We start from the raw sequence: 27252 nt of genomic DNA, 5'->3' as shown, positions 1-27252 counted from the left end.
GACTGTCATGCCCTCTGAGACCACTTGACGTGTCCAGCCCCTCTCACAAACATCTTTTTCTTTTCCTGTGAACTGTAACGTTCAACATTGTGCTTCTGTGTGTGTGTGTGTGTGTGGATTTGGGGATTTTATTCCCAGTATTTGTTTGTTACAGGCCAAATGAAGTGGTAATGAGGGTCTTAGCTGTGTGATTATTCTTGATCCGGATTTAATTTGTAAAGGAGATTCCTTAATTTGGCAACAGTTTGAATCTGTCTGAAGGATTCTAGCAACATGTATTTTCTGCGTTTTTGTCTGTGCGTTATCAATGAGAGGTTTTACGCCAGCGGTTGACTGATAATATTTCCAGTTCATCTTATCCTTGCCCGAATGAAGTGCTGAGCAAAACGTGTTGCTCTTGTCAGTGCTGATAAAAGATCCCTGCAGATGTTTTTGCAGGTTCAGTGTTTGGTTTCTTCCACAAACAACTGTGGTTAGTTTTTTTTCTTGCTAAAGTGCTGTGTTATTGAGGTACTGAGCATTTCAATGACGTATTCACATTCCACTTACATTTACATACATATTACATGTCAGTGATATTAAGTACTGTTGATCAGAAATGCCATATCAGTGGTTTGAATATGAGCTGTGCTTTGTTTACATCTCTGGTGCTGGTCCCGTTCCGACTTCTTGTTTACTCATCATCCGCTCCAGCAGTGGACTGCAGGGCCCAGTTTCCAGCTGAGGATGCATGTTCCTAGTGTGCTCAGATGTTATTATCAAACCCACATGACAAAGAAGTGTAACTGAGGCTTTTTTATTTTACAGTTCAACCATAAGTTTTCACATCGGCAAACAAGTCTGTGATGGGTTCATATCATATATAATAATGTATTGGTGCTTTGTCTTGAATCCACACCAAGCATTTTTTATCAAAGTCATGTATTTTCAGGTTTCCAACAGGAAAAACAGGATGGGGTATTCTGCTTTATCTGAGTGGTCTGACACACAGTGTTTTTTGCGTTGACATTTTTTTTTTATTGAAACATTATCCTCTGGTTTGTGTCTGAGCTGTGTGGTCAGAATTCCCTTGTTGTATTGTTTCACCATGGCTGAACAAATGGAAGATTGCAATAACTTTGTGTTACATCAGTGCCACAGTTTATTGGCCAATACCTTCTTGGAAATCTTAATACAGTCATTTTTCACAATCTAGACAGGCCCTTGCTAAAACTAAGGCCATGTCCTGTAGTTTCTATTTTACAAATGAAACAATATTTAGGATTTTTTTTAACAGATAATATAATTATTACAAAATATGAAAAACATATAAATCATGTTTTTTTTAACAGGCTTTTACTTTTGGGCTGGGGTAAACAATTCTACGTAGGGTTACTTTTGGTGGAATTTGGATTTCTAAAATCCTGACCTCTGTTAATTACTTATGGAAGAATACAGCAGTGACTTTCTATCTGTGACCTTGTACTTTTACAGTATTGAGAGCAAATCCTACATCTACTGTGTTTAACGTATGATGCTAGTGGTTGTCGTTGGTAGCAGCAGCAGCAGTTATTATTATTTTTATAATAATTTTTTGTTGTTATTATAATTTGTTATTTCTAGTAGAAGCATCAATAGTTATTGTTATTAATTGTTATTAGTAGTAGTAACAGTTATATTAGTATTGTTAGTATTAGTTGCTGTTATTATTATTATTATTATTTGTTGTTGTTGTTATTAGTAGTAGCAGCAGCATCAGTAATTGTCATCTTATTATTATATTACTATTATAAGTAGCAGCAGTTACATTATCATTATAAGTTGTTGTAGCAGCATCAGTAGTTATTGTTTTATTATTATTATTAGTAGTAGTAGTAGCAGTTATAATTATTATATTTATTATTATTGGTTTTTATTAATAGCAACAGCACCATCACTAGTTATTGTTATTATTATTATTATTATTATTATTATTATTATTATTAGTATGTAGTAGTAGTAGTAAGCAGTAGTCACAGTTGTTAGTTATTATTATGTGGTCAGAGACGTGTTTCAAGATGTTGTTTTTTGACAGATGTGAAGCAGGGACCTTCAGAATCAGTTGGACCCTCCAGTGGTTCAATGACAACTCAAACAATAGTGCGGCTGCTCTCAGCACACGGAGCTTTTCGTCCAATAGATTCAAAGTGTGCGCTGTGGCCGACAATGGAGGCGCTGGGAGTGGGAGGATCAGCTCGGCAGCGGTCCTGCTGGCTTTGTTGCGCCAGGGAAGCCATTTTGGAGTTCTGCTAGTTGTGCACTAGCGCAACACTCAGCGGCCACTTGCAAACTTTTGCGTCTTTGTGCTGCAAAACCCAAAGTGGAGGCTCCGTGGGTCCGCGGCAGTGAGTGACCGCTGGGTTTCCGTGCGTCGGGATGCTGGCGGACGTTTGCGGCGCGTCTACGCAGACAGTAACGTGTGGATCTTGTTCCCGTGGATTACGCTCCTGAAGAATAACAACATACATGGAGTCTAACCACGCGGGCAAGTTGACGTACTATCGCAAATAACAGCCCATGGGGTAGCGTGGCTGCGGTTCTCTGCAGTGAATGTGTCACTTGTTGGGGTTTATTGTGTCCTTGCTGCGCTCCTTTACCAGCTGTTGTGGCAGCGAGGCCTTATTTCTAACCGCGGGCTGTCACACATCTGCGACATTAGCGGACATTTAACGTGTCCATCATTAACAGAGGCCAGTGGCTGCGCGTTATTCCTTGTAAATGTCCAATGTTAGGATAAGAAATGGAAACAGTGCGTCCAGGCTCCAAATCGGTGTTGACTAAATACATGGCGTCTAAATTTAGCACTGGGCAATGTGAGAATGGTTTATGTGCCATTTGTCTGGCCACTATGTGCAGTTTATTATTAGACTAAATGTATCTCAGTGTAATAATAATAATGATGATAATTAATATCTGCAGTGTTGCAGCGTCGCAGGCCGTTTGCGTAAAGGAGCCAGCAAAGCAGACGTGAGGTGAAAGACAGGACTGTGGAAAATGTGTCACTGGCATGCTCATTGTTTATAACAATGCATCATATAAGATGTGCAGTGGTGCTGTCTGAAATGTGTAGGCATATAAAGTAGTGCAGATGGATATACTCGAGTAAGTACCTTAAGATTGTACTTAACTTCAGTACTTCAGTACTTGAGTATTTAGTTACTTTCCACCCCCTGGGTTTTGCTCTTTTTTGTCACAGTTCATTAGACATATAACTGAGTTAACTGAGAATGTGTGTGTGTGTGTGTGTCCACATGGTCTGTTGTTGTTCAACCTGTCTCCTGACTGATGAGCTCAAGTTCCATAATATTGTTAAAAATGATTTGGTCACATTCTAAAATAAAAGCTGCATAACATAAATGGCTCTTTACTGAGTTCTTGTGGTCAGACTGCAGTTTAATTAGGAATCTTCTCCCATACTCTCAGGCCATCCTGCAGCAGTTCTAACTTAGCTGATGCACCACAGGAGGTTGTTATTTAATTTTGGAGTGTCCATATTGAGGCTTGCATCTTGATCCATTGCCCAAGTTAAAAAGAGAAAAAAACACACACTAATCCCGGTCAAATTAAAGTAGCGCTCGTGTCTTTTGGCTATTCGTTTCCGTTTATCCCTCTTTTCGGCTGAAAAGGGATTTGAAACTTGATTAAGATTATTATGGAGCCTTTGCTGGTGGATTTTAAGAAAAGCCATCTGTTTTGCATTCCTAATGTTGTATAGAGCAAGGGTGAAAGCTTCACATGAACTGGCTAAATAGCTATTTTTATTATGTATATAATAATTACATTATTATTTCATGAAGGTATGATTATTTCCAGCCTGTTTTATTAGACTGCATTTGGTTTAGCTAGGTAATAAAGCGCACATGTATTATGGTGACAGAGTATTTGCACAGCCTGTTTACCTAAAGTAGGATTCAACCCCTCAGACCTGTTGTTTCCCGCCCATTGCTGAAAACTCAGCCCAACCCCTCGCTGTTTTACTTGGTTTCATAATACTGCCTTTTCTGTGTGGGGAGCTTATTCAAGTAGTCACTGTAGGAGTAGCTGTCCATGTGAGGAGTCTGCCTAATACAAAGGCGAGAGAGGATCGTCACGGCCGCTGTCCTGTCTCTACCAGCCATTCCTGTCAGTTGCCGCCTGTTTGTCGACCGGGAGAGAAGAGACAAGTCATTCATTACAGCTTCAGTGGCGTCCGTGGCCTCTGTCAGCTTCCAGCCAGAGCCAGCATGCAGGAAGAGGTTGGCCAGCTCTTGTCCACAGTAGCATTGTTGTGTTCCTGGGGAACAGGAATGTCCAGCAGCTCTCATTAGGGCCTACCCCGGCTGGGCTCTCTGACATGGCTGTACTGCGTAGCAGTCACTGGCGGTTGTGTTTTCTTGGAGAGCAGCCCAGTGAATAGCGCTAGAATTGATTTGGGAAGAGGCAGGGAAAAAAAGTCAGTGCTGTATTGAATTTAATGTAAAAATGTGGCTTTTAATCTGTTTATAAAAATCCAGTTTCACAGCGGCAGAACTTGAGCTCATTAGCAGCAATTATTTTTTGCAAGAGACGGGCTGAACAAGGCAGTGCATGCTTTTTTATTTTTTTTTGTGAGTGTTTATGGAAGTTTTTGCTTCTTATCCTTCCTCTACCATGTTGGCTTTGCTTAAAGAGTGTTATTCCTTGCATCCTGACTCCTGCAGTCTAAACAAAGAAGAATGACCATGGATTTTTCGCAGCTGCACACATATACGCCGCCACAGTGTGCTCCAGAGAACACCGGCTACACCTACTCTCTCAGGTGAGACCTCAGCGCTCTGCTGCCGTGCATTGGCTGCAGCATTCAACAGTCAGGCCAATGGTATTTCAGTTCCACCCAGTCTGTCGTATGTGACACAAGTCAGCAGATCATTCATCAGCATGAAGCAAAATAGTCCCTGACACCATGCTGCTGCTCTTTAATCACTTTTAATGCTGTTCACGTTTAGCATCGACCAGTTACCTCATATTCATTCTGGTCTTAAATCTTTTTTTATTGGTGCAATTATAGTAACTGGTGTCAGTTTACTCACATCATATAATATCTGCCAAATTATCCCAAAGTATGTATTACATTCACTCCTGGTGTGCTGTGTTTCTGTTTAAAGAAGATCTTTAAGGGCAATGACTCAACTGTACTTGCTTTAGGATGCAGATTTCTTAGATTTGCGGTTTTAAGTGGCATCACTCTACAAACACATGTAGCATGAAATATGTGATTTACTTTTGATTACATTGTTTTTAAACTTTTTGTAGTTTTGTAAATCTGTGTACTCCCCTCTAAAAAATCCTGTGGTTGTGGTTTTGATGACTCGGCCTCATGATTCAGTTTTGTTTGTATGTTTAGAGGGGAACTGGAGAGGCTTGCACAGGGTAAAAACAGACTGTGTTGTCGAATCAAGTTGCATTCCTACTTTTCCGCAGCATTTCAGAAGTCAAAGGCTTCGCACTCGGTGTTGGATTGTTGTCTGTTAATATTGTTTCTGGAAGATGAGCCTCTCCAATAGTGCTCCTCATACACACATTGTTTCTTGTACTCCTCATCGCAAAAACTCTGACTGTAGGTGTGGTCGACACTTCACCAGAAAGGTCTGTGCATGTGGAGGAATGTTGTCTCCAGCGCTGTCACCATTGAGGTCTAAGTGCAGAAGGAGGCATTTCAGGTGTCAGCTGATGAAATATCCCTTTGCCCCTGTGCTTAACTCACTTTCTGACTTTTAGGAAAGGGAGAGTTATTGCATGACCTTTGTGAGCAGAGGCCTCCCATCGTTTAAGTGAGGGTATGAAAATGTCATGTTAAAAAAAAATCAAAGTTTGAACAAACCCTGTCATTAGGTTTACAGCTTTGTCTTGCAGAAATGCAGGACACACTATGAAAAATGCAGTAAGCAGGCTCTTGGTAGTTTGTGCTTTTTCCCATCCAGCTGAACAAGTTGAGTCTCATTGAGAGACCGGGTTACCTGCTTTCTCTATTTAATGTGTCGGCAGCTTTATGTTTTTATAGGCTGCTGGAATGGTATTGATACACAGTAGGAATTTGCCTGTTGGGTGTTTTCATGTTGAGATGAGCAGCTAATCTGCAGTTTCATAATGTAAATGTACAAAAAATAATCACCTAAAGGATGTGTTGGTAAGGTTGTTCCGAAAAACTGTTTATGTTATTTGTTGAAACCCTCCTCATGTCCCGAAAAAGACAGTAATAAATGAAGTTGTCTAACAAAAAAATACAAAAATCGGTATTTGTGGCCCCCGCAGGACTTAAATAAATAAACCTGACCAATCATTTGATTCCCGTGGTCTCCTTGCACATGATGGCCAGAGGTTAGCGAGGTGGGGGTCAGGCAGTGCGCAGTCATTTGTTTTGGGGCTGTAGCATTGACGAAACGACGGGAGGGGGCGGGACGTATCGGTTGCATGTTTTCAAATTGTGGCCTGCTATTGCTAGCTTTTTCGAGGATTACCAACCCTAGCTTTAATGTCCTCCTGACATTAATCACATGACATCAAGTGAATTTCAGCAATGTGAAATCCAGTCTTAGTAACTAGTCTTACGAGTCACACTGTAGACTGAGGCGAAGTGAGATGAATGAACAAGAGCTTGTTTGGCGCCCGGCTGGAATCTGCCAGGTAGACTGGAACAAGCTAATCGCGTTCCCTTTGAGGCCAGTCAGCCGTGAAGCTATTATTGAACCTCACTGTCACAACCGTGGCCCTGATCCCAGGATTAGACTTATAGTTTATACTTCTTGACTAGTTAGTTGAGAGATCTGTGGTTTTTATTAGCCTGTGTCGACTGCAGCCAAGACGCTAATGATCACTCAGCTCTCGTGAGAACCAAAACACATCCCTGTATCAACAGAAAAGCCTCCAGTAAATGTTATATTTGCTTTTTGTTGGAAGTTCAGAAATATCAACCCTTCAGAGTTCAGTGGCTGGTTGTGTTCAGTGGGTGTCTATGTACTGTGGGGATGTGTGTGTGTGGCCGACAGCGGATCTCAAGCTCGCGGTGCAGAGACAGACGGGGTCAGGTGACAGAAACCGTTGGCCCATCTGTTGTCAAAGCTCAAAAGAGCAGTGACAAGTTTTGTGGCACTGAATGGTCTAAGAGAAAGAGGGAGAGGAGGCCAGCCAATCGCGTCCTGTTTCCATCCACACTCTCTCTTTGGAGACTCCCACATACCAGGGAGAGGGCATTACACACGGACCACCAACCTGGTGTTAATTAAATAAATACTGTGAACACAGTGAGGGGAATACTTTTATTCATAGATTTATAATCCATTAAGGTTTATATTTGTGAAACAGGAGTTTTCTGCCCTCAAGACTGCTCTTGCTCTTATCTTTACTTGTGTGATTCAGTGATTCAGTGATTTCAGTAAGGGAAATCTTGTAGACTTTGTCCAGTGGTTCTTTACTCTCTCAGTTAAGTAATGAGCTGTTGCACCTCTTGAAAGCCGGGCTGACTACAGCCATGTCTTCACAGAAAGCAGGTGTGTGTGCTGCGTACTGACTCACACAGACCCTTCATATTTTATGATGGTGGAAGTGGGTCAGTAGGGCTGGGGCCTCTGCTTTGAGTGTTTTCCCCGCACTAGTGATCACTGAAGTGTGACAGTAGTAAGCAGCAGCACTTATCAAGTTATCTAGTATACTCTTTGTGGCTGGCCAAATAGTAGCAGCTGATAATTCATCTAAACTAATGTACATTTGTACAAACTCAAGTTCACCCTGTAGAAACTAACTCAATCACGACTGTTAATTTAAAGTGACTTCTTTTCTATCTGACTTATATATATGTATATATTATGTAACAATTCTAAAAACAACTAGACCTGCGTTATATATTTTGTTGATGTGTGTACTCACATTATCCAAAATGTTTCCAATAATGATCAAACCCAAAGAAATCGCAGATTTTATTGAAGGTAACAAGACGTTTAATTTTATTCGCCTTCTAATTGCAACATATCTGTGTTACCCGTGGTTTTTCCCGTCTCTCTACCTCCAGGGGCAAACGATGTATGACTAAGGAAAAACACCCTTCTTCTGTTTGTACTGGTTACTCGTAATGGATCATGGTCATTCATTCCCGTTTGCTGCGTAATGTGAATACAACTTTAACACATTTCCCCATCCGTGAACATGATTTGAGCCAGAGTCGCATCAGGGAGATTTTAATCAGCAATGGTGATGGTCAGTGTTGAAGAGAACAACTCCCATGATCCTTCGCTGCTTCATGACATCATCAAACTAGTCTTTTGTTATTGTTGAGAGACCCATTCATGCAAGTCACCATCTGAGTTCATGGAGTGCCAGCTGGACAGTTGTTGTTCACGGTGCTGATACAGCTGTTTCGACATTTGGTCTGAGTGTGTTGCAGAACATGGCCCAGTCGAGTACCAAGCAAACGACAGCAGCTGGATTTTGGAGAGTCATCCTGTGACATGTTTATAGCTTGTGAGATTTAAAGGCCTGATGGTGCAGGGATTTCTATAACTGCTCTTTATACTACTGCTACTATACTAGTGCAAACAGACATGTTTAGAACAGGCTGTTTGTTTGGTCTATGGCGATGCTGTGGTAAGGAAAGAGCAGCTGCTGGACTCCAGTCCACAGAACCCTGAACCTGCGCCACAGCTGCTGCACAAAGAGCTGTTCAACGATGCAAAGTTTGGTTAGCTTGAACTGGAGAATAAGTTTTCATAGCCTGAAATGTGCCTGTTGTCGTGATCAACTTATCACTTATGTTGATTAGTCCCAGCCGCCACTGTTACAGAGCGCTGGCCATCAGTTCATTAACAGTTTATGATAATTGGATGCATCACATGTCCAAATCGCACCAAATTCGAAACTGCACCTGCTGCAAGGGCCCTTAACAACACAAGACAACTGTCAAGAGGGTTTGTGGTGAAAAGAGCTGATGACAGTGTTGGGGTGCTGTAAACAAAATCACGTAATCTACGCAGCAGAGTTAATGCGTCAGTTCGTGACTCGGTCTGCTGCTCCCGGCCGCTCCACCTCTCGCCTGAATAAAGCAGAGGATTTATTGCTGTTGTGAAAGCGTCTGTGCAGAGAACCTGCAGCTGTGTTGTTCATGTGTGAAAGACAAACTCTGGGTAAACTCTGTGGCCAATTCTGAGATTTGCCCGGAGGTCATGTCTATAAACGGCTTATGTGGAATTGTTGTGATCCACAAACAGAAAGACAGAGAATTTTGCAGGCAAATTGAAAAAAATAACAAATGTGTCTCCTTTTATGCATGAGGATGAGTATCGTTTATGTCGAATTGATTTTTATTTCTACATTAGCCAGACTTTGATGACAGTGATGATCATAGGTTCTCTTGAGCCAGGGAGCTGTTTAGAGCGGTCTCCATAGCAACCATGAAACGGCACATTATAATGCTATAGCGTGGACACGGCAGAGAGGGAGTTGGGCAGAAGGAAAGTGATGTCTGCAGGAGGGAAAATGAGGGTGGGCCGGAATAATTCTAATCACAGTGCCAAATCCTAGCCACCCAGAGATAGTGTGATGGAAATCCAAAGGCTCTGTCCCAGCCTCCCAGTTAAATATAGGCCTCAGCTTCCGATGGGAAAGAAGACTCTCTCCACTCTGTAACGCTCTGAGCAAGCAGGAAGGCAGCTTTTACTACGTTTGCGCTCTGAACTGATATTTTTACCACAGATTTCCAGTGGCCCAGTATAATTTCAGTGAACACAGCGTGTTCCCATCTTGCCGCAGGCAGGAGATCTAAATCAAATCTTGACAATGGGTGACAAAATACTCAGTGCACTTCAATCAATTACAGCACCCGAAGCCTCAACAATTATTTGTTGTTGGCACTGATCCAACTCTGTGCAGTGGCACCAAATTTGCTTGCGTTTGCAATATTTTCATTAATCACATTCTGTGCTGTGTACTAGAGACACAAGAGAAAAGCTCATTTATGTGGTTGTGATTGGATTATGCAGCCGGCCAAACGAATGTCATTTTATGAGATGGCAGATTACCAACTCACCGGTGGAAAATGTCACAAACGTGATTGAAGATCTAATGTCTGACTCCAGGCTGTTTAGTTTTACAAGTGTAAAGTTTTGTTGCATGTAAAATGTTTATATCCGTTGCACACTAGGACAAGAAGCTGGAACTCAAGACGATGCAGTAGATATTGATTAGCCACCACACATTTTTTGCTTCTCCTCAGTTTCTTTGGTAGCAACGTGCCCCTTTGTCTTTTTGCTTTGTTTTTGTGTGCAAGACCAGCATTTTGCATAGGTTTTTAACCTCACTTTGAGATTTACAACCCATGTGGTGTCCATAATCTCTATTTAAGGTGTGCTTTATGGTTAGGCAAGTGGTTTTATGGTTAGGGCAAGTGTCCTGGAGCTTTTTTTTGTCAAAGGTTGTTTGAGGCAGTTGTTGAGCAATAGACTTGCATCCCAGAATTCCTGATTGGGTCCCGTCATAACATCAGTTTCTGTACCATAACATAATGCACATCATTTAATTTTTCACGCACAAATGTCAAAATATTTCCTAGTTCCTGAATCTTTCCGGTGACGCATACGTGTTCAGACGCAAAGCTCATCTACTGTGAGGGTGGTAAAGAACTACCTCATTCCATGTAAACCTATTTTTGTTGTCACGTCTCGTTGTGCCAGTTGGAATGGTATCTTGTTTTTGCATACACTAAGCAAAGCAGAGGCAGTAGGCGGGTTTTTCACATTTCACATTTCCCTTTAGTGGCAGCAAAGTGCGGACTCGCCAGAAGTGATGCTACTTTTCCTCTGTTGTGGCAGAATATGTCTTCAGTGAAATGATGACAAACTGGTTTTGCCGCAGTTTTGGCAGCTGCTGTAAAAAAATGTAGTTACTTGTTTGACTTCAGGGCGTGATATCCCGACGAGCGGGCTACAGAGCCGAATCTGAATCGATGGGGCTTTCACCCTACAGGCAGATACTTGGTCAGTGACACACACGCATTTCTAATGTTGCATTTACACCTGGATGAATGGCTGAGACCCAGTTGCTGTCTGGAAGCACTTGTACCATTTCAGTTGTGCATATGTGCTCTGAAGTCATGTAAATTCTTAATCCTAGAGATTTGACCAGAGATTATGTTTTGTTATTTTCAATGAATCTTCTTACTATTTCCACAATTATTTATTTGGTTTATAAAATGTCAGAAAAATAGAATTAAATTAATTGTTTTGTGTGATGAACGGTCCAAAAGCTTAATGATCTAAAGTTTACTAAGAAAAGAAACAAATGCAAACAATTAATCAACTAAATCTTTTAATTGTTATAGGTAGTTTATGAAATGCATCTCAGTACTTTGCTATTCATTGTACATCGTCTTGTGTTGTGATAGTGTTGTTGTATCTTGCATCACCCTCTGGTTCCAAGTAACCTTGTAGCCCACCCTGTTCAATTGCATATTGCTTTGTATAAATAATGTGTGTGAACAGCAAAACACAAGCCGCTAACACATTAACTCCCATGTAATCTACCCAACGTGTAGTTGTGTGTTGTAAGAAAGCTGCTGTGCCCACTGACTGTGGGAAGACCATCCAAGCTCCAAGTGTTATGTAAGGAGAGCCTCTAGCAAGCTGAACGTCCGGATGGAGATGTTGTATGTCTCTATACACTCTATACAGATGTCTGTCTTCATCTGTGTCTTCTTCACTCACTTCTGAAAGCGCAGTGTCCGTCTCATTTATATCACGTGGGCTGTGGGAGCCACCTGGGAGAGTGCAGCACACAGACCAGTTTGGATGCACAGAGCAAGTGGAAAAAAACTGACCAGACCAAAGAAACATTGTTTGCACCTCTTGATGCAACAGGCTGGGATCTGCAGTTGTTTTGAAAACCATAGTACAGTGCCCATTCTAAAACCTGCCTGTTTGGAATGGGCCATTTCAATTTTTTATGCCTATGGTAAAGATATTTGCAGCTTTATCTCTGAAACTCTGCAGTAAGTAAAGACTGGTTGCAGAACCCAGAGGCCACTGCTGCTGCACAGAGAGCTGCTCACCTGTTTATTCAAAGTTCAAAGTGAAGCTCGACTCAGTACGCAGAACTGGACAATCACTTGTTGTTGCTGTTGTCATGTACTAGAAAGTCATTTACATTGATGAGTCCCGGGTGCTGCTGCTACAGAGCGCTGGTCGACCTGTATATTAATATTAAACATATCATGTGTCCAAATTGCACCTTCTTGGCTTAACATGAATACACATGCCAAGAGAGAAGCCCATAAGATGAACAGTTCTCGATATGTGTTCCACAGACAGACATTTCTGGAATTAGTAGATGGATTGTTTTAGTTTGTTGAAGGAGGACATGTTTGCTTAGGAGATACACACTTTGTTCTGTGAAATCCGGATACAGGAGCATTGGTTGTGTTGTTCAAATAAAGATTTCTACTGGGGTCCCAAAGTCTGAGATCACTTGAAAGTGATCTGTGTGTAATTGTGCTCATAAATTGTCCGGCAGAGCAAAAGCTTAAATTAACTTGTGCACCTGGTTATAGGCTACACTGACAGACAGGTGTGTTTTCTTTCTCACACATCACACCCTGACCTGACGTGCCCTGCCCTGCACAGGGCTTCAACGCCCCAGGCATTCAGTCTGTGACACTATCAGTGAAGGCTGAACCAGTATTTTATGATCTGATGAATTAACTTGTGTGTTCTTTGTTGTTCTTAGCTGAGGATGTAACTGTGAGCAATCTTTACTAGCTGTAGTAACTGTTGGGCTCCTCCGACCCATTGGAAGGAATTTCATTCTTGTGAGTTTGAAACTCTGCGTTCTCAGCAGTTTAACAATAACAAACCGCCCCACAGCTATGTTCTGATATTTGAATGTAATGAGCAGTGTGACGTGATGGAAAATTGATGCCTGGCTCATCTGTAGTTTACACCCTGTTTGTTATCTAGCTCCTCTACTTAGATTTTGTCCTCCATGGTCCCCATGCCGTCCCCTTGCAGGGATCCACAGGGACTCTCTGCTCAACTGTCCTTACATGGCCTCTGCTTCTTCTGTTACTGGTGTGAAACTGTTCCTCTCAGGCAGTTCAGTACATGTAGAGATACATTGTCTACAGTTGGATACAGATATACACAGATATGTGTTGTTGGCAAAGGGGTCACAGTAACTTCAGTCGTTTTATCATTTTCCAGGCCATTTGCAAAACTCATCATAATTCGTCATATGCCTCTTTTCTATGTTGCAATAGCTAACGGATAGAAAATAATAATAACAATGATACAAATTATTGCTCGTATTTCGGCGTCTATTGCCATGGCAACAGTCAAAGCTTTGTTGCATTTGGCTCAGCCCTATGGCACATACATATCTGATGGTACCACTGCGTGTTTACATTCCTTCTGCCTGTTTTCAGTGACTGCATGTTGGCTCATTGCAATGTGACTGGGAAAGACCAGGAGAGTGGCGTGTCACACACAGACGCATGCGTAGACTCTTGGGTCGCGGAGCACAGAGCAGGAGTTGCATAGTTAATACGTCTGCAACCATTTCACTTTAGTTTGTGTATTTACACAAATGAAGGGATAATTATAGACCGATTGAGTTATTGAATAATCAGACAATTACTGGCAGAGTGAAAGTTCCTTGTCTCAGCTTTATTTTAAAAATGATGAAGTCGTATGCCTGACTGTATGCCAGAGTGTTGTGTTTAACAGACCATGATGATGGTCTACTAGCTTTGGAACCTTTAATATTGTTGTGCTTGGAGTAAAAGGAGGGAACACTTGCACATGTACTTATATTCAGGATGCAGAGGAAAGGTGCTGCCCCGGTCATGTGCCCAGAGAAAAGCCAGTTAGAGCAGGAGGCGGGGCGAAGACGAAAGCACATAATTGAATCTTGGTATGAGTGTGTAATCCTCTGGGGTTAGAGCCGGAGGGAGGCTCCAGTGAGCATCGTGCACATATACTGTACATGTACAGTACATGCTTTGCCTTGATATACTGCCGCTGAGCACAGGGCCACTCTGTGCTCATGTCTCCAAACCAAACAGCTGTTGTTTTAACTGGGAAGGTCCCTCTGTTCCAAGCGTCTAACAGGAAGTTTGTTCTCTCTCCTCCAGCGACAGATAAAAAGCTTTGCCCCTCCTCTTCATCCACCCTCCCCTGCACGTCTGTGGAGTTATTCAGCTTGAACGACCTAGTTGAACAACCAGTGACGAGTACACACAGCCTGCAGAGAAAGCGCAGCATGGTCAGATCATTTTAGTTCAATCTCTCATGTAATAAGGGATCACACAGCACCTGCCATGTTGTATAAGCTGTAGGTAAATTCAAATGTGTGTTGAAAATAAGATTGACACAGTCAGTTCAGCAGGATGGTGGAAGTAGTTTCTATAACTGCTCCAGAGACTTTCCAGTGGATCGCTGCCCTGTTGCCTGTTTCTCATTTCTGTGTTGGGCTCTTCTGCCTCTGTGGGTGTGGCCCAGTGACTCACTGCTGCTGGAAGTAGGGCAAAGTCAAACTTTACAACCTTCATGGTGTGTTTCCACTTGCGGTTGGCTTTGGATTGAAATGAGGAGCGTAGATTTTTTCTTTTTAGCCTTGCATAACTTTGGGTTTTTTTACTTGACTTATTTTTTCAATTTGACTTTCAGAGACACACTGTCTTTTGTTTTTTATTTAATTGTTTTCTGCCTTCCTTGTGAGTGAGTCACTTCCTGTCAGGCCCACTGCCAATTGCCTGGAACAAGCTCTGCCTGCTGCTGTGTTTTTTTCTTGTTTGTGTTTAAACAAAAAAACTTAGTACTTAGTTCTGATTCAAGGTTAACAGTCACTTGAGGTCTGTTTGTCTCTAAAATGGATTTCTGTGGATCAGACCTGCGTTTCAATACCTCCTTACATCAAACTTCTTTCCTCTTCTATCTCCCCCACTTTCCTTCTCTCTCAGTTCCAGCTACTCCACAGCAGCGTTAGAGTTTGAGAAGGAGCACCAGATTGCTCCTGTGTACGAGTCGCCCAGGATGTCACGGCGGAGCCTGCGTCTGCAGACCACTGCCGGTCACTATGGCGACGAGAGCCTGGCCGATCCCTCTCAGAACCACAGCAACAGCAGCAGCTACACCAGCACCAGGAGAGAGACACGGTGAGACTAACGATGGGTACTATCTCTCTCGCATGCCGTTCTACCAGAGAGTATCAGTAAATGATCTGCAATTTTATCTCTGTCTTTTGGCATTTGAGTTTATATCATTGTAGCCGTCTCAACTTGCCTCAGTCATACTCCCTAACACGCACCAACACTCACATCTCTACTTGTTTCCTGTCTCTGCTCTCCCAGGACACTGCGGAGCAAAAAGCAGCAGTCCAACTTACTGTCTCTATCTCTGAGCCAAGTAGCCACCCCGAGGAAAACCCTCTCCTTCTCAGCTGTTAGTACCCCGATCATCAACAGCGGCAGCATTCAGGAAAGCAACACGGTGTCCGACGCCTCCCTGCACAGCTCCATCCAGGACCAGTCCCGAATGAAACGACGCACCATCACCACAACCACCACCACCACCTCTATGTCTGTGGGTGGTCACTGGGGTCAGTTGTAGAACATAGTATTCAGACCTGGTATTAACATCCGTCCTCAGAGATCTGATTGCAATTGGACAGCTCTAAGTTCGTCTGTTCACATCTGACATTAAAATGTGTCCTCGATGTCTCTTGTGACTTCCTGTAATCGGATATCACTTCCCTGCTCTGTATGCAAATGATCATGTAGTTCATTTGTGTTTGTGAAGACCAAATTGTGTTGTTTTTATCCCGAATGGTGTCAGGAGGGACTGAATTAATTAATCAATTTGTGCTGCTATTTTTACCAATTTAAGAAAAGTGGCAATCATGATTTGGTGGTCAGGGTTGATATTGTGGTGGCGGCCGCAAACAAATTAACGTATGGACACAGAAAAGAGTAAAAATCTGTCTCAACCTTCTCAGGATGGATGATAACACCAGGTCCAAACTAGGTCATGGACAAAATTTTGAAGTTATTCAAGCATCTTTTAAATGAATTTAAGATATAATAATTTTAAGGATATGAAATTATAACACAAATCTACAATAGACTATAAACTGTAGAAAGTAGCACACTTATAAGTACACGTTTGAGAAAGAAATGCATTACTGTTCTAATGTCTCTTAATGAACACTGAACAAACTGCTATAATGAATATTGATAATTGATAACAGTGAGATTGTTGCTGCTTCTGTGTAACAGATGCAGTTATGAGTTCATCTTTTACTCAAGTAGCTCATAATTGTACTTGATTATAATTTTATGCAGATACAGATGAAGATTATAAACTAATATATAATACAATGCATTGATATACAGTTAATTAAACCACCCAGATCTAGCTCAGTATAACCCCAGCAGTGTTTTCCTTTCATATTTTGTTTCTTATTTATGGCTTTAATACTTTGTGAATTGAACCATTTGCCTTTTCATTTTTCTTTTCTAATGTTCTCCCTCAGGGAAGAGCTCCGGCACCGACCACTGCTCATCAAACGTAAACGGCGACGCCAGCGTTTCAGAGTCGCACGCCTCGCTCGCTAACGGCTACATCTGCAAAGACTGCTCTTTGCACTCTCAGGAGACGGACTCACTTATCACACGGTCGTCGCCGTTGTCATCATCTCAGTCTGCAGAAGCTTCCACTGACAGCCCTTCCTCCTCGTCTTTAACTTTCACAAGTATATACTCCAGAGACAGGAGTCGGAGGAACAAGACAGGTGAGAAGCTGTCCAGGTGAACTGAAATGTCATATTGATCTTCCACTCACGATGTGTCCATATCTTAATTCAGCTGTGACGATGAGAATATAATTGATGGTGGTGTGTCTTTCCAGGTGTCCTGATGTCTGTGTCTAACACGTGTATACGCTACAGCAAACGAGTCCTGGCCCCCATCGTGTCCTTAGTCACCCTGGTCTTCAACAATGTGCTGTGGCTGGGCTCAAAGGCCAGGAGCTCTCAAGGAAAAGGTACACAAGAAGAGGCATTCTTTGCTCTTTACTCATGGTTCTTCATTCTCTCTTTTTCTTCTTCTGTCATTCGCTGTCGATGAGGAAAAAACGGACTCATTTTTGGCTCCTCTTTGTTTTTTGCAGATAATTTGTAATGTCCACTCTCTGCTTTCCACCTTAGCGGGCTTCTTTTCACCCCTGTCCATTTGTTGGTTGGTTGGTTGGTTGGTTTGTTTGTTTTTAAGGTAGATTACTCTAAATCGAATTGATGGATTACCACAAAACTTGGTTTAGGGATGCAGTATGTGTCAGGGAAGAACACATTAGATTTTGCTGTGGAAATTAAGGATTTTTTCCCACTTTTTCTGACATAGGGCAAGATAGGGGGCGTCAACATTTTCTGTTTTCCCAGGGAATAAATCATGGATCTTGATTAAAGAAATAAGCACATTGAGTGCATGGGATGTAAGGGGACTGTTGGGCCTTGGTTGGAGGTATGCGCTCCATTAAGTGCCATTCTACTTCTTAATGTTTCTGGTCTGTTTCCTGGTCTGTTTCTATTTCACATGTTACCTTATTATCTTTCCTGTAATCGGGCTATCCATGGCTTTTTCAGTGGGTGTGTCTGTCATCCTCTTCTCTTCCCCCGTCATCTTATCTGCCGATCTTTGTGTCTCAAGCAATGCCTCAAGTGTGCATTTTGACTAACAGCGAGTGTGGACGGATGTGTCACCAGGTGTTCTTGCTTCGTTGTCGGCCTCAATGAGACGAGCAGTGTCCTCCGGTGTGACCCAACTGTGGCTGTTTAAGCAGAACACTCTCCACAGGATGATGGGCTACAGAGCTAATGGCTATGAAGGACAAGGTACCAGCTGTTATTACAAGGGACAAAGGTCGAGGGTCGCAGCTCCTGACCTCGTCTGCTGCTCTTCTATTTGATGAACTTTCTTGTTTCAATTTCACTCCTGCTTTTTTGCTCTTGCGTTTTTGTAATAAGAAAAAAGGAGTCTCATATTTGGTTAAAAGTAAATGTAGAATTCTTTTTAAATGGCTCTTCGAAGAATCACTGTTTCCTTCTCCTCTATCCAACCTTCACTTTCACACATTATCTTTCTATTTATGAAGAAAATTAAGACCCCACACCAACCAAAACACTCCTGAATTTAGACGAAACGGTCACATGATAATTTGCATTTTTTTTAATGCGAGTTCATATGAGGTTATGAAGATGATGATCACTCGAGCTGAACTAGAAAGACTCTGACTGTAGATAAATCTGCAGGTTTCAAGCTCTTCAGAGTCTGTAAACAAAATTCAAGTTTTGGCTAACGTGCAGCGCACATCTCTCCCTGCACCACAGTGTTTGACAGCAGGTCAAGTTTTATTTCCAGCATCCTGTTGATTTTAGCTGGTTTCATTCTTAGCTGCAGGAGCATTTTATCTGCTCTTCTTGTTTCCGTTGTGTGTATCCAGTTAAGTGGTTTCATGCACCTCTTCTCATTTTCCTCATGAAGACGGAGCTCCTCACGTCACGGCAGCGGCTTGTGCGTTCACTCTCCCTCCTCAAACCGCTCTCCTTCTGTCACCTTTTTCTCACACAACATGTTTTAGTTTTTTTTAGATTAATGCGTTTTATGTACTGTATGTTGCAGCTCACACAAGTTTCTGTGGAAGCATGAATGTCAAGGATCTGGTGACTGAGGATGCATCACATCTTAATCTCAATGGTTCCCTGTGTAAGCAGATGCACACAACAACCACACACACCATCTCTCTTTCTTGTGGTAGCCATGATTGACAAGAGTTAATAATATGCGTGACCTGTGTGAGGACCAGCGAGCAGAGGTTGTGTGAACCGCTTTAACTAGTCAGCAGCGTGTGTTGACCGTCATGACCTGCCAATGCTTTTCTTCCTCTCAAATTTGTAGCCCAAATCTATTTCAAGGGACCAGTGGAAATCACTCCAAATTCATAAAAATGTGGGGAAATGAAATAACCCCAAAATACAGTGTCAGTATAGTTGACAATAAAATAGCTTTTTGGTTCATGAGATGACTTTTCATGGTAGAGTTCAATATTTGTTCCCACTCTGTGCCAGATTTAAATATTGAGGGCAGTAAAATAGTTAAAGAAGGAACAATAAAGGTGTTTGTCAGTCATGATTGTAGCGATGAGGTTATTTCTTTATATCAAGCTCTTCATGGTGTGCCACCACACACATGCATGCACAAGCATTTTATTTTGTCATGATTTACTTATAATTTTGAAGTTTTATTCATTCCAGTTTTTTTTTTCCACTTCTGATGCGTTCACATGTTCATTTACACATCCTTTTTGTTTTTTGTGTTTTTTGCTTGTCATGCATCATTTTGGCACACGCAGGTGATGACTGTAAAGGGAAGCAGTATTCTGAGACACACACCGTCCTCCTCAAACAGTCCTCCAGGCCTCGACGCCTTGTGGGGGCGCTGTGGAGCGTCCTAGCTTATGCAGGTTAACCACCACTTCTCTTGATGTTGCTGACAGTCTGTTAATATACTGTTGTAATGATATGTTTAGTACTGATAGGTTTCTAACTCAGCCCTTTTTTTGGGATATATGAACCACACATGCTGAATTAAATACATTTTCCTCCCTCTCATCTTGTCTTCCAGGTTACTGCCTCCTGCAGCCGGGATACTGTGTGGTGAGAGCGGGCAAAGCTTTGGCTTCAGGGGTCGGGACAGTGGCTCAAAAGTCGCTCTCGCTGTTTTGGATGCTCCTGGCAGCTCCAGGTCTGCTACACTTCATTCTCACCTACTTAGAAAAATGCATCCTCTGCTCATTTCTCGTGCAACATGGTCACATCATGTTCTCATTCCCATTCTAAATGTTTCTAAAAATGTTTTCAATCTGCCCAGAGAAGGCAGGCAGGGGACTCGTGTGGTTTCTTGCAACAGGATGGTACCAGCTGGTGTCTGTCATGTGTCTTCTCAACGTCTTCTTTCTGACACGGTAAGAATCCGTCGGCCCTCTTTCTTTTTGAGCCTGAGACTATCGCAATACACAGAAGAGAGAATTTCAATTTTTTAACATCTACATTTTTTTCAAAATATTGATACTGTTTTAAATGATGTTTTCATAAAAAAAAACATGGCTGTGTGAAGGGGTCACTCAAAGTGAAGAAACTTCAGATTTATCACTGGAATCTGCTGTTTTCCTCGATGATAATCAGCTCATTGTTTCTGTCTGGCTGCCAACTTTACTGTTTTAATTCAGTCTCATTGCTGTAAAAGCAACGTTTCTGACCAGCTGAACCATTTTTAATGGCAACAGCACAACTAACCCACTGAATACTGAAATGGTCAGTGAATATTGGACTTTGTTCCATCAAGTGGCCTGAAACATTGACTCCAAATGAATGATAATATTGCCTTATTCGCAAATAAGAAACTGTTGATTTCAGTGGATTGACTTTCTAAAGTGATATTTTCTCATTGTTGTGTTTGCAACTGTTTTTTTCTGCCCAAAACAATCAGCTATTGAAGTTATTAAATGTTTAACACGTGATTTACAGCATTTTCAAGGCCTTAACAAAGATGATATAATTGAGTTGTTTCTTTTCAAGAATAGACTGATGGTATTTATGCAAGTTACTTCAGTTTGTGTACCAGTACTTTTTGAAGTTGTTCAGCACATTTTAAACAATGCTGTGTTAATTATGTTGTGTGTTAATCTGAGCAGTGTGTGACTCTTTGTTTTAGATGCCTTCCCAAACTTTGGAAGCTCCTGCTGTTCCTACTGCCTCTTCTGCTCCTCCTTGGTGAGTTTACAAGAACCCTCAATGCTCCTTTCATGTAACAGTGTAGTGAGCGCTTAGAGAGAAAATGCAGCCTGCAGTGAGGCAGTAGACCTTATAACCAGCACACATCTCCAGAGCAAATCCAGTATCAGATTGGGGTCAGGCCTTCTGGGCTTCTAGTGAGTTTCTCCATTCTGTGGTTGAGCCTTGCTCACAAGTACATGCATGTACATAATGAAACACAAACTTTTTTACTATGTTGCTGTGATGCACCACATCTATTGCGTGTCTGTCAGTCCTAGAAGAGGGATCTGTTGGGGAGTTTTTCCTAACCTTATTCGAAAGTCTAAAGATACAGGGACGTAAGCTGTAAGATTTATGATCCTGATTTATATAAATGAATCTTGACTTTGTGAACTAATCAATCATTTTATGCTTCCTTGAATGTTGATTTTTTTTCCCCTCCTTAAATCACTTGGAAGATAAAATAGTAGATGAAATAAGTGTTAATGCTTAGTATGACACATGTAGAAAATTTGGCATGTGCTTTTTCCTGTTGTAAAATCTGTATTTTGAGTTTATGATTAAGGGTTAACTTCTATTTTCTCCTCTCTATATGCAGCTTTATGGTGGTGGGGTCCGTCCACTTCTGCCCTACTTGCCTACCTCCCTGCTATAAACCTCACCGAGTGGCGACGTGCGTCTCCCTTGACTCTCCTGTCTAACTTGGTGCCAGTTTCTGCTCCAGCTCCCGCCTCTGTTCCCACACCAGAGACCCCCCTGCAGTGGACCCCAGCCACCCCAGTCTCACAGGCACCAGTAAGATAATTAACAAACTACTATTATAAAGCAATTAATGAATGTGTATAAATGACCACATACTTAATCAGTATCTTGCATTTTGTAGCATTTTTAACCGAAGAATTTGAAGTGACCATACTTCTTTTTTTTTTTTTACTAATTTACACAAACATTCTTTAGAGTTAAATGCCATCTTGTGTCTGGTGCAGTGCAGGATTGTATTTAAGTCACAAAACTGTATTTTCTTTTTCCTACATCATTTCCACCCTCCTCCTCCTCCTCTTTGTTGACTCCTTCATTCTGCTCCTCCTCTTCAGCCGATCCTTCCACCCATGGCAGTCTCCTCTGTGGACCTGGAGCGTCTTGAACGTGTGGAACGCCAGCTTGCTCTGCTGTGGTCGCAAGTCCAGCAGGGGGACCAGAAGCAGGAGGAGCGTCACGGGGACGTTCTGGGTCTCTACAGCACGCTGAGGGAGCACATACACACTGAAACCAACAGGGAGAGCCTGGGACTGTGGGTGTCCTCCCTGCTGGAGCAGAGGCTGGGCATCCTGCGTGGAGAGCTGGAGCAGGAGAACACACACAGGGTGCAGGTGAAAGGAGAAACTCTGTTCTACCTGAAATATTTGGGTTAAAAGAGGTTAAAAATATACATGCATCTCACTTTTTTTTCCTCTTTATCCCTGTTTCATGCAGAGTGAAGAGCAGCAGAAACAACAACAAGAGAGTCGGGCAGCGCGGCTGGCTGATTTAGAATTGCTGCTCAAAGCTCTGGCTGCACAGACTGAGGTATAAACAGCAGATTCTCTCCTTTTTTCGCTTAGTAAACAGTTGTTGTTTTAATAGTAAATGTACCAGTGTTACTGCATTGGCACTTTTTCAATATAAATCATTTAAACAGCCCAAATGTAAAGTAAACACCCAGTGGATGAAATGGAAAAGCAAACCAGCAAAAGACCTAATAACTAACTGGGAGGAAAATGTTATAATGGTGTAAAAATGATGGGACAAGCATCACAACTAAAGAGGCAACCATGTTAAATAGACAAAATATCCTGACGAGCTGAGACAAGTGAGGACAGACAACCGGGTATGAAGGCTGATCTGGTTGTTTTTGTGCCTTATCTGAACAGAGATTCTGTATCAAATATCTCATGGAAAGTTTTCATCATGAAGGTCGACGGGGCAAAACCGCTTTTCCCTCTTGCGACAGCTTAGAATCTGTTATTAGGGGTGTCTGGATTACGAAAGTGGGGCTTTTCTTTTTGTGTTTTCTTTGCTATCATCAGCAATGCTTATCCGTGATGTGTTGTAGGAGGTGCAGCAGAAGCAGCAGCAGTTTGAGCACGAGAGGGAGGCAAAGGAGAAAAAGGCTGTCATTGCTGCAGCTCCCACGGCACCTATCAGGTATCAACACCCAGAGACATTAATTCACATTCTTTCCTCTTTTTAAAAATATTTTGTAAAGAAACTTCTTCAAGACTCTGACAGCTCACATGTAGATTCTGTCTCTCACTCAGCGTGGGAGTAAACCAGGAGGACCATGATGCTCTGCTCGCGGAGGTGCAGAGACTTGAGTTGGAGCTGAGTAAAATAAGAGGAGACCTGCAGGGTGTTGTGGGATGCAAGGGCAGGTGTGAGCAGCTGGACAACCTGCGGGAGACGGTAACTAACAAAGATAACATCGACCTAGTCTGCCCCTTGCTCTGGAGATATTTCAGACGTACTGTTTCCTTTGAATTCCGTTTTTCCATTATGTCTGTTGATCTCTTTTTCCCAGATCACAGCCCAGGTGTCCTCTCAGGTGCGTAAGGAGTTGCAGGTTCTGTTCTTTGGCAGTGGTGGGTCAGGAGAGGAGCAGGGAGAGGTCCCCGAGTCTCTGATGTACTGGCTGTCCCAGCGCTACGTGAGCACACCGGACCTGCAGGCCTCACTGGCCGCACTAGAACTGAGCATCCTGAGAAACGTGTCGCTGCAGCTGGAGCTTAACCGAGCTGAGACCCTGGGCGAAGCGGAGTTTCAAGCCAAGACCATCGTCAAGACGGTAACTGGGAGTGTCCAGCACACTGTCTCTGCTGAGGGACTGAAAGAAGAGGTAATGAATGTTCACTTCCTACTGTCCACATCATCGTCTGACTTTATCACGTGATCTAAGATGAGTTCTGTAAAGATCATTGGTTTGCTGTGTGTTTGAGGCTGATATTTGTGTCATGGTCTCTTCCTCAGCAAGTGAAGCTGATTGTCCAGAACGCGTTGAGGCTCTACTCCTATGATCGAACAGGCCTGGTGGACTACGCCCTGGAGTCTGGCGGTAAGCGGGAAACTTCACATTTATTTCACATTGATCCTGGGCCTTGATACAAGTCAGTAGTTAACCCTGTAATGCTGGGGTCACTGATAGGCCAACTGCGGACCAGACCCAGTCGCTGTCCTATCTGGACCCGGGCTTATAATAGATAAATCATTGATGATTATTAAATGTTGACAGAGTATTTCTATTTGAATCTGCATCATCCATTGGGGTGGATGTGGATCAGGGGGCGGATCCAGGAAATAGTTTTTCACTTTATTTTGGTTTAGGTTTCAACATTTGTCTTGATTCCTCAAGAAAATCTAATAAAAATATTGTATCCAGTGAATTTAAATCTTGTTATATTAGAGGACATGTGCTCTACTGAGTGTCTAGTTCCTGTTGCAATTTATGCTGTTAATAAAGACTTAAATCTTGAAATACACAACAAGCTGTTTGTCACATCTCATAAATGAATGTGCACCGTGAACATCAGCACAAATCAATGTAGTAATGGAGACTCGACTGTGTGTGTGTGTGTGTGTGTGTGTGTGTGTGTGTGTGTGTGTGTGTGTGTGTGTGTGTGTGCGCGCAGGTGGCAGTATCCTCAGTACCCGCTGCTCTGAGACATATGAGACCAAGACGGCCCTCATGAGTCTGTTTGGCCTGCCACTCTGGTACTTCTCCCAGTCCCCACGTGTTGTCATCCAGGTGAGCCTCACTATGAGTTTTCTGTTTTGCTGGTAATGGAACGACGTTGGATCCAAGCTCTCGAGTGGGGAGATTTCTATAATGTGACTGAACTAGAATTCTTATTATTTCATGATTGGTGGGAAGTAAAACCAACTAACAAACCTATGTAACTGATTTTGTCCCTTTGCTTCTCCTCTTCAGCCTGATGTGTACCCAGGTAACTGCTGGGCATTTAAAGGCTCTCAGGGCTATCTGGTGATCCGACTGTCCCTGAGGGTCCTGCCCACGTCCTTCTGCCTCGAGCACATCCCCAAGGCCTTGTCTCCAACTGGAAATATCACCAGCGCCCCTCGCAACTTCACTGTCTACGTAAGAAATCCTGACATACAGCCTGACAGATGGACACTTGCTAATTCAAAGCAAGCACCAACGATTATTTTTTGTTCATATTCAGGGTCTAGATGATGAGTACCAAGAGGAAGGGAAGCTGCTGGGACACTACACATACCAGGAGGATGGGGAGTCACTGCAAACGTTCCCTGTCATGGTAACTGTTGAAGCACTTCCAAAATCTATTAGCAAAGAAATTGGGTTCAACATCTGTGACCAAATTCCGAATAACTTCCACCTTTCTTCTCTTTCAGGAGCAGAACGACAAAGCCTTCCAGATCATCGAGGTGCGGGTGCTGTCTAACTGGGGTCACCCAGACTACACCTGCCTGTACCGCTTCAGAGTCCACGGAGAACCTCGGTCTCAGTGAACCAACCACTACCGTACACGCTCATCATATATGACATATCACCCGATCTGTACATAGCTCTTGCCGACTTCTTAGAAATGGAGGGGACTTGGTCGCACTTTGTGGACGTTTTTTGTATGAAAGCCATGAAAACACAAAGGTTGTGGGTTGATAAAGGAATGTGCCCGGACGGAATCACGAACATGTTTTTTGATACTGAAAGAATCACTGGAAAGTCTATGTGTGGATTGTTTATGTCGCAGAAGAGGAATAGAACCATGGAAGAAGCTAAAAGTTCCAGTCCCCTTTTTGTAAAAGGTTTGTTGCACTGAATTAGCCTGCGAGGGCGCCAAGCTCCACTGAGCAGGCAAATCCATCCCCCCGCTTGGCACCTTCCACTTCTACAGGAGGGTGGATGCCTAAAATGGGGGAGTCGACTCATCTCCGCTGTTTCTTCACACACTGCATCTCTGTCTGGTTTGGTTTCTGTTGTTAATTACCTTTATTTAACTTTATTGTCCTGGTAGAGTCAGGATGCACCTTTTTCTGTGGCGCTGTCCAGGCACGTTACTCCCTTTGTCGCTGTCAGGTCTCAGCAGTGGCTTTAACTGAGCGGCGTGGACGGCCTGCTGGACTGCACCACACTCACTGTGGGTTTATACTGGACACGCTAGGTTCACAACATTCAAGTTTGGCATCACACATCCACATAGCCATAAGTAAAATTTCCTCTTCCTTGAACTGAACATGCTGCCTATGGACAAGCTCTGAATGTTTTCTCAAGTACAGGCTTGATGCAAGTCGTCCTTTAACTAAACAGAAACACTATATTTGACCTCTGACCTGCGCTCTGTGTTTGGAATATTAAGAGGCTCTACACTAAGTACATTTGTCAGAATATGTGTATGGTGATGGATGGACTGCAGGATTGATGCTAGCATGTGACTCTCTCAGAACGATACTGTTAAACTTTTACATGCATCATGGATTTACATTATAGAGTGTGTCCTCTCCCAAAGTTTGAGTCTTGTGCCTGGACCTCAAATTACAAATCAATGTTGAAACCTAAATAATGTAACTTCTCCTGTTTGACAAGTGTGATTTTTCTTTTCCGTTTCTATCCAGAGGAGACTCTGTCCCTCGAGCTCAGTTCTAAACGTCCTCCTCACACGGGCTCCCTCTATTCTGAAACCCTGAAGGAATGTAATCTGTATATTTTACTGTTGATAGTTGGTCCTTTATATCTGCTTTTATCAGTGTTGCTTTATAAGAAATCATCCTGTCATCATTATTGTATTACTATTATTTCTACTGTTACTCATTGTGTTTTTTGTTGTTTTTTTTTTTGGGGGGGGGTAGTGTCAGAGAATGCACTGCAATAACCTGTTAGAGAAATGTTTGGCAAGGTCTTCACGATTTGTTTTTTTTTTTTAAATGAGGGTTTGTGTAGTCACCACTTTTGGTCACAAATATGGGGAAGTCTAAAATCTTATGTATAAAAATGTTTTCTTCACAATTTTATTTATTAACAAGTCAATTAGTTCCTGCAATATATGATTTACTGCTATGTATATTTTGTGCAAAGCTATTCAGTGCATTTTTGAACCATCATGGGACTTTATTTTCTTTTTTTTAAAGATAAATGGCTATTTTTGTTCAGTCATGAGATGACTTAACTGCTTTGGAATATATTCCAATAAAGACTTTAATTTTGAAGAAACTTCCATAAATAATGTTATCATGGCCAAAAACGAATATTACTATTACTATGCTATACTATGCGATGCTGTTGTTCGATACTGTTGCTCATCCTTAAAACTTCATTTAGCAGAACTGACCCTGCAAAGGACTGAACTTCTTTTCCCTGATAGAGCACATGGAGCACATTAGACATTTATTTTAACAACAATCAAC

General features: G+C 42.4%; 1 protein-coding gene across 7 annotated transcripts; it reads left to right on the top strand.

Moving 5' to 3' along the window:
- Window positions 1–2168: 2168 nt before the first annotated feature.
- sun1b (Sad1 and UNC84 domain containing 1b) lies at window positions 2169–27054 on the top strand. Of its 7 annotated transcripts, none has more exons than XM_035180287.2 (23): window positions 2169–2503; window positions 4698–4795; window positions 14972–15166; window positions 15362–15609; window positions 16543–16800; window positions 16917–17051; window positions 17770–17898; window positions 18686–18769; window positions 19416–19526; window positions 19688–19807; window positions 19934–20027; window positions 20777–20835; window positions 21437–21633; window positions 21933–22208; window positions 22312–22404; window positions 22931–23022; window positions 23136–23280; window positions 23396–23710; window positions 23842–23926; window positions 24501–24616; window positions 24800–24967; window positions 25053–25145; window positions 25243–27054. In XM_035180287.2, exons 2-23 carry the CDS (start codon window positions 4713–4715, stop codon window positions 25357–25359), a joined length of 3213 nt encoding a protein of 1070 aa, XP_035036178.1. In that variant the 5' UTR covers window positions 2169–2503; window positions 4698–4712; the 3' UTR covers window positions 25360–27054. The 7 variants fall into 7 exon arrangements, with proteins under 7 accessions (XP_035036178.1, XP_035036177.1, XP_035036182.1 ...); XM_035180286.2 differs by lacking the exon at window positions 2169–2503 and adding an exon at window positions 2528–4253; XM_035180289.2 differs by lacking the exon at window positions 2169–2503 and adding an exon at window positions 4268–4450.
- Window positions 27055–27252: the final 198 nt, after the last annotated feature.

This window comes from Hippoglossus stenolepis, chromosome 16, assembly GCF_022539355.2.
Source record: "Hippoglossus stenolepis isolate QCI-W04-F060 chromosome 16, HSTE1.2, whole genome shotgun sequence".
NCBI classification, from domain to species: Eukaryota; Metazoa; Chordata; class Actinopteri; order Pleuronectiformes; family Pleuronectidae; genus Hippoglossus; species Hippoglossus stenolepis.
Note: the sequence above shows the minus strand (reverse complement) of the source record. Positions and strands in the feature narration are given on the sequence as shown.

What these genes read in the sequence shown, in the direction of transcription:
- sun1b (XM_035180286.2), top strand. An exon ending in GATGCTCCTGGCAGCTCCAG is followed by an intron (nt 19,808 to 19,933) that starts GTCTGCTACACT and finishes CAATCTGCCCAG; the next exon opens with AGAAGGCAGGCAGGGGACTC. An exon ending in CTCGCAACTTCACTGTCTAC is followed by an intron (nt 24,968 to 25,052) that starts GTAAGAAATCCT and finishes GTTCATATTCAG; the next exon opens with GGTCTAGATGATGAGTACCA.